The sequence below is a fragment of the Asparagus officinalis genome, chromosome 7 (genome assembly GCF_001876935.1).
Source record: "Asparagus officinalis chromosome 7, Aspof.V1, whole genome shotgun sequence".
NCBI lineage: Eukaryota > Viridiplantae > Streptophyta > Magnoliopsida > Asparagales > Asparagaceae > Asparagus > Asparagus officinalis.
In genome coordinates this window covers 115,534,953-115,545,296 of record NC_033800.1, presented here as the reverse complement: position 1 = coordinate 115,545,296, position 10,344 = coordinate 115,534,953, and the positions used below count along the sequence as shown (strand labels likewise).

The 10,344-nt window shown below is 38.7% G+C and overlaps 1 protein-coding gene across 2 annotated transcripts; it reads right to left on the bottom strand.

The window, feature by feature from the left end:
- LOC109848804 (uncharacterized protein ycf45) lies at positions 1,163–10,066 on the bottom strand. Of its 2 annotated transcripts, XM_020418479.1 has the most exons (10): positions 9,364–10,066; positions 9,069–9,283; positions 8,295–8,445; positions 7,957–8,148; positions 7,260–7,422; positions 6,931–7,160; positions 6,286–6,462; positions 6,043–6,207; positions 2,350–2,658; positions 1,163–1,455 (listed from the first exon to the last, which is right to left on the bottom strand). In XM_020418479.1, the coding sequence occupies exons 1-9, from the start codon at positions 9,811–9,813 to the stop codon at positions 2,365–2,367; spliced, it is 2,037 nt and encodes a 678-aa protein (XP_020274068.1). In that variant the 5' UTR covers positions 9,814–10,066; the 3' UTR covers positions 1,163–1,455; positions 2,350–2,364. The 2 variants fall into 2 exon arrangements, with proteins under 2 accessions (XP_020274068.1, XP_020274067.1); XM_020418478.1 differs by lacking the exon at positions 1,163–1,455 and having other exon boundaries at positions 2,190–2,658; positions 9,364–10,065.

Genomic DNA, 10,344 nt, shown 5'->3' with positions numbered 1-10,344 from the left:
GGCTCTTCTTGTGGAGTTTCACTCCAAGGTGACCCAGGCACAGATGAGGACACTCCACGGGAGGTTTGATATCCCCCGAGAGTATGAACTGATGGCCCCGATGAGGTCGGAGGTAGTCTATGATCATGGACCGGATCAGGCTCCACTTTACTTGAGGCACTTGGAGTTTGGCCTGCGGCTGCCCTTGCACCATTTTCTTGAATAATTTTTCACGACTATAGGGGTATCCCCGGGGCCTTACTGAAAAAACAGAGGTGGCGATAGCCTGCAAGGTTGGGTAGGACTACCTCTCGTCACAACTTTCAGTTGAGATGAGGAACCCACCCAATCGCTTCCACTATTCTCCCATCGTAGCCAAGTGTTTGGATGAGTTAGTGGAGGTGGAAGCACTGGGGGGGGACTCGATCATGGCAAGGAGGAGGGGGAGTTGGACGATGAAGCTCCCAGGGCTCTAGGTGGGAAGACCGACGAAGGAGGTGACTGTTCGACTCCTACGCCGGCTGTTACTAGCGGCTCATTGCCTTTGAGTCCGGGAGCACGAATGGACCTCTCTTAGTCTCCTAGGAATTTTCTGTCTTTCATTTTTGTGTTGTATATTAGTGTATGTGTACTTTGTAGATACTCCCTGTGAATGAATAAAAAGATATTTTAAGCCAGAATTACTCTCTTTGTGTTGTGCAATCTTATTTTGGATCTCCTAGGGGAATTAACTCTGCCATGGGTTTGTGGATAGGACTGCTAACTCAAGGGGGCTTGTTCTTCGTAGAGAAGATACGTCTAGAACACGAGCAGTTATTTCTGTTCTCTCTCTCTCTCTTGAGCCAATCGAGCCGACGGCTCTTGTTATTCGACATTTTAACTCCTTAGGGTGAGTGCCTGAGAGTTTTTCTTTTAAGTCCGTTGTTGGCTCTGGAGGGTCGACTAGGTCTGACGGACTGTTCATCGAATAGACATTGTTTGGTTGACTAGGTCTGGCAGACTAGTTGATATATGTTCACCCCTCAATTTATATTGGGAACAATTTTATCATATATGCACACCATGGTGATCACAATAGTTGTCCCTTCTTCTTTTAGTTTGAACCAAATACTAGAAAATAAGGGAATCTATTCACCTATCAATTACTTTCTTTTGTTTTTCAAGTTGAACCAAACTTAAAAAAGTTGTGGACATTACTTATACCCCACATTTTTTGGCCAAACAAAAACAAGAAATACTTTTCGATGAAAGTAAAGAAAACACGAAAAAAAATATAGGAAACATGTTCTTAGAAAGTATGGAAAGCAACCAAACAGGCCCGTACTCACTTCTGTAAAGCTGACCGTTGGTGTACTGCCTAAATGCAGCCTTTCTCGCTCCTGCATATGCTTCTAACATGACATCTCAAAATTATACCCAACCAGGTTAGGCATGTACTTCGTCCGTTTCGGAAAGTTCTCAGTGGACTCCAAAACTCTAAAAGAAACATACATATTGCACAATTAGTTTGCTGTCATTTTCTGTAATTTTCTATAATTAATACCTGTTATTGTACTCGTATCACAACAACTATTTTTTGTTCTTCATAAGCTTTTATCACTTTGTTAGTTATAAGAATTAGACAAATTGTAGCTAAATGCCCTATAGTTTCACCAACATTGCACTGAAATGACCTCTATTTTAAAACCGAGCAAATAAATGCCCAAAATATTTAAATATTACAGATAAATACCATAAATTAGAAAAGAACCCAATTTATCTAACATATCCAGGAACACTACATAACAAAGGGTACTAAATTGTAACTTTTAGAAACTTTAGGATATTTAAGTGAGACCATTTACAATCCAAACGTATTTATATGCAACATCGAGTAAACAAGAGGACATCAAAGTGCAAATTTTGAAATGTAAGGCATTTGTCTACAATATTTAAATATTTTGGGGTATTTCTTTGCTCAGTTTTAAAATAGAGCTCATTTAAGTGCAATGTTAGTGACACTATAGGGCATTAAAGTGTAATTAGCCTAAGAATTAAGACATTTTATCTATCACTCTAACAACACGTAGTTATTTTAACCATGGACCATGGTAAGAAGCCCCTATTGAACCTCAAAAAAATGTCACACATGAACCATTTTTTGTTCAAATACATCAGATACAATCCAAATATACCTGCCGGCACGCACACACAACAATGGGCCATCAAGAGGAATAAACATGCAATTATTTACTAAAAAACATGATAAATTTACATTTATGACATTTGATACATTTACTTTAAAAAAATTAGAATATGTACATTTTTTTTACATGTAATTTACAAGCCTGTGCAGGACATTGTACAGAAATTACCTGAAAGTCAATTTACCTGTTGTGTGTTTATCTACTCAGGCAAAAGTGGGAGCCTAGAAACACTAACACCAGCATTCCCACTGGTTGGCAAATTGATACCCTGTTGTTTACTGCGCCTTGATGCAGTGCATTTAACAGTTCTCTTGTTTAACTTCTGAGGAAGAATCTGCAACCTTGAGTTTAATTCTGTGCCTGATTTCTCTGCTGCTAGCTGATAACTTTCGACAAGCTCCAATTGACGAGCAATTATCTCTGAGCATCTAGGCAGGAGTTCTACCGGTTCTCCTCCGGGAATAACAATATATTCAATGGCTAGTCGAACCTCCTGAGAAGTATCAAGGTTATTTGAAGTGAGAATTATGTTATCGAGTAACATATTTGTTGCCATATATGTGATTATAGGAACGTGATGCATAAACATACATAGACAATAACAGAGGGAAAGAAGAGGACATCAAATTTTGGAAGCATATCCAACGTAACAACTAAGCAGAATGTTTTGACTGTAGACTAAATTCAACAAATAAGGAGAATCCACAAGATGAAGGACTTCAACGTTGAAATTAATATCTACAAAGCCTAACGCCCAAATGTAACGGACAAAAAGGTAAAAACAGATAACAATATCGTTTGTGCAGGAAAGGGCCATATATTCTGAAGGATGATGCAACAAAGCAACCGAACAAATACATTTTCTGGAGTACCAAATAATCTGTATTGCTAGCTTTCTTTGGGAAGAGTAACCAGCAATTACAATATGAAGCTCTAAATTATGAGAATAGGAGGAGAAACGAACCAATTTGGAAGTTGCCAAAATAAGTCAGTTGTGTAACGGCTTTGTTATGGAGGTTCATCCAAAAGTCAGTTGTGTAACAGCTTTGTTATTGGTGGCATTTCTGCATATGCAGCTTTCAGTGATACTTCCTGGAAGGATTATTTTGGCTTCAAATGGCTTTTTCTCTAAGGCTCTAAAGTCGATTACAGGCTTGATAAACTATTCTACCACGATATCAAGCATTCACAATTCTAATATTTGATAATAATAATAAAAAAGTTTTACACCTCAAATATTAAAATATCAATGTTAGCTACAAATAAGACACAACAGACTGAGAATATATATCTTAGAGACCCAACAGAAGCATGTTTGGTGAAAGATGAGACCTTCTAAGGTCATAACAAAGGCTTGGCGCAAAACAGTGGTGTCTTATGATTATTTGCAATTGACTATATAAAATAGAAAATGCCCGATTATCCATTTATGTGCAATGTAGTCCATATCGTCATCTGACGTTGACCCACCACTGCTGCAATCCTTTTTATTAATTTTTTGGGCGTGTCATGATTATCGCTTGTAATTAAGTCCACAAAATAATGAAACATGAAAACTATCCATATCCTATCTGTTAATATTAAGACAGTAAGACAACAATGGCAATCCCTTTCTATTTGGATTCACTAAGCCTCTATGCAAAATATTCGGTTTCCCTACGTAATTCCTACTTTATTCAGCTTCAATAGGGAAATATCCTTTCTTAAACTAATTTTCTATCTGGGAACAGTCTTTGCTAAACTGAAACTTGAAAAGCATGAGATATCCTTTCTTAAACTAATTTTCTATCTGGGAACAGTCTTTGCTAAACTGAAACTTGAAAAGCATGAGTACCTACAAAAACCATAAACCAAAAACTTCAGAGTATAAAATAATTCATCTAAGATACTAGATCAGAAATGATGTCAACTTAGGAAAGTGGATTCCTTTTGAGGACATTGATAATTCATCTAAGATACTAGATCAGAAATGATGTCAACTTAGGAAAGTGGATTCCTTTTGAGGACATTGCAAAAGCACAACATAAAAAATTATAAAAGTGATGTCAACTTAGGAAAGTGGATTCCTTTTGAGGACATTGCAAAAGCACAACATAAAAAATTATAAAAGTTGAAAAAGAAGAAAAATTAAGGGTGGAAAGAAAAATAAGGAGCCACTCAGTAGCCACAATAACTACTAAACGGGAAGAGCAGAAATGATGTTCAAGATTTATACAAGTAGTTCCAGTCTGGTGTTTGGAAGGTAACAGGTTGTATACAAGGAGAAAGGCTAAAAGAGAAATAGTAGGATAGCTGTTCTGCATAAACTGAAAGAATGTTTACCCCCTCATGTTGAAAACGTCGTTTTACAAAACATGTTACATAACTCATTATTTTGCATTACGTAACATAACAAATCCTAAACATTATGTAATCTTTCGAAATAACTCATACACGTCTTAGATCTATGTTATTACAATAAAGCATACGCTATTTCAATAAAATGTACGTTACTTCAATATAATACGTGTTATTTCAATATAACATCCATTATTTCAATAAAATTTATCATAGAGACTTCATAGAGTATTTTCTCTGCTGGAAGCTTGAAATTGTTAAGTATTTACTTTTGAATTGTTTGTTAAGCCTAAATGGCTTCCTGTGGTGAGATCATTTTTCTTAGTGATAATACGTTTGATAATTGTGACAATTATATTTATTAAAACCATTGTACATATGTATTTATTAAATATTTAAATAAATGATAAAAACATGTAATAAACATTACATGTTACCTTGTTTTGCTTTTCAGGGTCTGAATACCAGATTGTCCAATAGGGTGACACTCATTACTAACGAGGCCTAAAAACTGATGCCGATGACAACAAGAGCTAAAAGTTGACACATTTAACCAATAAGGCATATTCTGATTGCCGGAGTTTTGATTTAAACAGCAAAATTAAGGGTTTGTTTGCATATAAACCCTTCAAATCTCCCATACTCACAAATTTATCTTCTAAATTCAAATTTTTGCAACAAAAAAAATCCCCCTCCCTCCCGCTCCTCCCCTCTCCTCTCCCACTCCCTCTCCCCTATCCTCCTTCCCCAGATCATCACCTCCACCTCCTCCTTTCCTCCCTTCTCCAACCTTACCCCTCTTCTCAACCTCTCTCTCCTCTCTCCTCTCTCTCCTACCCTCCTTCTTGCCATCCTCTCTCTCCTCTCACCTCAAACATTTACCAGAAGTGGAGGAGGGAGTGGAGGAGATAGGAAAGGGGAGCAGGAAAGTGAGGGGAGAGAGAGGTTGAGAAGATGGGTAAGGTTAAAGGGAGAGGAAGAGGTGAGTGTGAGGGGAGGAGAAAAGGGGAGAGGGAAGGGGAGGAAAGGAAGATGGAGATGGTTGGGGGTTGTCTTTTTTTTTTTTTTTTTTTTTGGGTTTTTTTTTTTTTTTTTTTTTTTGGGGGGGGGGGTCTTTTTTACAAATTTTTGAATTTGGAGGGTGAATATGTAAGTATTGGAGATCTGAGGGGTATGTAAGTAAAAAATCCTTAATTTTACCGCACAAATCAAAACTTTGGCGATCGGAATATGCCCTGTTGGTTAAGTTTGTCGCTTTTTAGGTCTTGTTGTCGTCGGTGTCAGTTTCTAGGCCTTATTGGTAAAGGGATGTCACTTTATACGCGAATTTGGTAATTTAGCCACTTTTTGTGTTATAGAGAGTCGAGTGTTGCGTTATGCAGTATCATTATTTTCAACATTAGTTGAAAATTGATCTTAGTTTTTTATGCATGAGGAGACCTGGGCATTCTTAAAATATTAGAACATTGATAATTTACTGAATCACCAAACTGGAGAATGGTAAAATTATGAACAATGTATTGAGAAAATGTGGTAATACCTCCAAGGCATCCATCTCCTCCAAAGAGGGTTTTCTCTTGGGGGCATCATCTTCAATCTCAATATCTCTTTCCACAGAATTAAGAGATTCATTCTTTACATATCCAGAAGAATGCATTTTGAGAATCATTCTGACTGCTTTTACCATCTGTGCCATGGTATTTTCCTGGAAGCAACACAAGGAACTTGATGAGAAATTGAGAATGATTACACTCCATGAGGGTCTGTCACAAGCAAACATTACCTTGATAACAAATACTGGCAGTTTGTAATATTTTGCAACACCACGAATCCAGGGATTTAGTTTCATTTCAGAACTTGATGCAAGAATTGCATCAGCCAATGCAATGTCATCGATTACATCTATATCAGTCTCAAGTCCCATCACTTGTGCTACCTGAAGTAGATCAACTTCCAAGATCTAGCAAAATACAGTGAAGTAATAAAATAAAAAAAGAAAAGTGGTTAGCTTAGAATTTTCATTGACTTGTGTAAAAGTTAGCTTACTATAGATAAATATATTAAGTACACAGAACTTAGCAAGTAGAGATGATGAAGGGAAACTGGAAAAGACATTCTGATGGATAATTTTTAAATATTTACAGAAGTGTCAGCCTTTAACATGGAAAAGATAGAAGAATGACACCATATTTATCAGAGTTATAGTTGAAAACTTAAAAGCATGTGCATCTACATCAAACTGCATGATTCTGTGACCGAGTTACATGCAAGGACATGAAACTGCATGCTCTGAAAGTAGAAAACAAAAATATGACAAGCTACAGAAAGGTCAGTATGACAAAAAATCACACACGAATAAATGGAAAAATATGTTCCCAGTTCTTTATAGCTTTCAGTGTTTTAGGTTTTCCTAGAGCCCACTACTTACCTTGTAAGTGTATACACGCACAGGTGAACTCCTTGCAACAGTTGCTTTTCTACTACCTTTCTTGGTATTTCCTACAATATAGTCACTTTCATCTTCAGAAGTGTGTATCTCAGTATTATTCTCCTTTTCGGCAATGATGGATAGTTCTTCTTTCTTATATTTCTCAGGTAGAGAACTAGAATCAATATCTTTGGAAGACGAATTACGCACTTCAACCAAAGGAGACTTTCCTGTTTTTGAACGGAAAAAACACAGCAATTACATGATTGACAAAATTCAAATAAACAGGGCTCTAAATAAGCATATTCTGCCCTTATGGCAAAAGGAACCTGCAAGAATAGCGTCTACAGTTGCTTCTAGTTTGTGATGAACTCTGCATTGAGTCTTGGACACTATTTCCACTGCACAGGTAAATGTGGGAGGTCCTTTCCTCTCAAGTATTGTCTTTTGAACTTTCCTTTTTCTTGCCTCATCATCCCCAAGTGTAACACTCTGCATCCACACAATCACCAGAATGATTAATCAACCTCTAACTTGCATGTTCCCTGCATCATGCTTTTAAATTGGTAGCAAACTGAATGCCTTAACCTGAGTATTCACATACGATGAATTTTGCTCATCGACTTAGACTCGCTATCACAGCTTCACTAACATTAAACAATGTAGGCTTTCTACTATTTAAGCACAAGGTATGAAAAGAAATTTTACAACAAACAATTGAGGCAACAGTACACAATATTAGAACCATAATAGTTCTCCCATATGGGTACATCTAAATTTCTATTGAAGGCAACTAAATATATGATTTCAGAATAGCTCACGGTTAACGAAGACGATGTGTCCCAAAAGTGATTTTTCTCGGTAGTGATGATAATACCAAAAGAAAGCAGACAGAATCAAGGACTGATAGGTTTCTATTAGGAATGATAAACCAACTTAATAACTTAAAACAAAATGGCTAGAATCTGCTCCTGTTTCTACTTCACAGTGAAATATCAAGTTAGACAACAGAGGGTAGTAGCTGACCTCTACCCCACCAACAAGAGACTGCAAGCATGGGTTTTTAATTATACTCTCAATTGTCACTCCATGTGCGGTTCCAACTAGCTGTACTCCTCTCTGGGCTATAGTACTTGCTGCCATAGCTTCAAGTTCTGTCCCAATTTCATCAATTATAATGACTTCTGGCATATGATTTTCAACCGCTTCAATCATAACCTGCAGAGCCAGTATATTTGTCAAATTGAGTAAAAACTCTAAGCAAATATTGCAAAACAGTTAGGAGTCTCCCTCCAGTAAGAAGTCCAAGCAATGTATATAATTAGAAGTTAAAATTTTATCAGTCAAATGCACTGAATACTCACATTGTGCTGCAAGTCAACATTGGGGACTTGCATTCTCCTTGCACGTCCGATGCCAGAGTGAGGTACATCACCATCACCCCCAATCTCATTAGAAGTGTCTACTATGACAACACGTTTCAAGTGTTCATCTGCAAGCATTCTTGCTATTTCTCTGCAGATAGACAAATTCTGGTCACATCAAACACCAAGACATAAGAGGTGGCCTAAACAAGGCACAAGGAACTTGTATTTTGATAGGAAAAACCTTGTGTCATATAAACATAGCGTAAACTTGTTCCCGTATAGCTTGTGGCCGTTAAAGCATTACCGCTCTCAAGTTATTCAGCAGTCATGTTTTCTGACTAACAATGTCGTGTAGCATTCACGAATCAATATTTTTATGGTATTCTTATAAGTTGCCCGTTATTGGACTTGGATACAACCAGGAATAAAATATAGCATCTATTTGATTTAATCGTTCTACCGCACCACCATAAGCCTTCCGCATGAATTACAAATCATCAAAAATAACAAAGATACATCAATTTGGTATACCCAAGATGAATTTCTAAAGTCTGTCTCACCTAGACAAAAATGCAGCTCCGACACTGACTATGTTTTCAAGTTATTCATTACTTATGCCTTCCAGTTAATCAAAATCCATGGTGTTCTTATCAGTTTTTTTTTTTTCATGACGGTACTCGGGTACAACCAAGTATAGAAAAGTGATAACCACTTCAATTAAATCGTTATAACGCACAATAATAAAGACATGATGAAAATGTTGAATTCTACCTTATCAATGTAGTCTTGCCAACACCCGGAGGCCCAATAACCAAGATAGAACCTCCGCCCTCGACCAAATCACGAATCATCTCCGCACTCCCCGAGATCGCTCGCCCAACTCGACAAGTGAGCCCGATGATGTGCATCTTCCTGTTCCTAATAGCACTGATCCTGTGCAGGGAATGATTGATCCCAGACCTGTTGTCATCCGAAAACTCACCAACCTGCAAAAAAACTAACACCAACCAATTAACTCCGCAAATTCTCAGGAAAAAGAACTGATCAATGATTTAAAAAATCAAACCTTTGACACTGCATGCTCCAAGTCCAGTAAATCGACGAGCTTCTGCGAGATTATCCAGTCGCCAGAGGGGAATCGAGCGATGGGTTTTCTCCCCAAATCCATAACAACTTCAATCAAACTCCTAACCTCTTCATGCTGAGCCAATTCCCTCCTCATTCTCAAAGGGACCAATTCGAGAAACAGCTCCAGCTCATCAAGGCCTCGGCCGCCGACATTGCTCCTCTGCCCCCGGCCTGGGACGTACGACACCGCCGGTGCTGACGTGGGCCCCGGGATGCTCCATCGATCTACGTGTGGCCGGCGAATCGGCTGCGGAGATGGGGGGGTTGGGATCGAGGAATTTGGTTTGCGGGATCTGGGGAATGAGGAGGAGGAGGAGACGAGGAGAGTCGAAGGGGTGCGGTTCAGGCTGTTGAGGCAGCAGAAAGAGGCGAAGCTTAATGTTTCCATCGTTGTCTCTGTCTTCCGTCGATGTGGGACTAAACTTGCTGATCGGAGGTTGGGGGAATATGTAGAGCAGCAGAAGGAATAACGCGAGGGAAAGGAAGATTCGATGGCATATTTTGGCACGGGAGGGTCGAGCTTTTTGGGAGGGACTGGAGCCACGGCTCGCACGAGCGGGGGCTGTGGTTCACAAATTGCGTTGGAGGGGGGGTAGATGGAACTTGAAAGAAAGAAAGAAAGGAAAGACTTTTCTGTTTGGAAACTCTTTGTTTGCGTGCCGTTATGATTGATCTCTCCCCCTCTCCCTCCTTTGGGGAAGTGCGGGGCTTATCTCTGAAATCTCGGTAGTGCGGTGGATGTGAGACACGCGTCCGTTTGGTGGGTAGGCGTTGTGAATGCGAGAGTTTACATGGGGGGAAAAGAGTACGGGTTGCATTTGAGTTTAGAGTTGGGGATATATATTGACTGTGTGATCACTTAATATCAACAGTTTGGCGCCTATCGTCGGGCCCTTTCTTTTTTGAGAAGACATGTCAG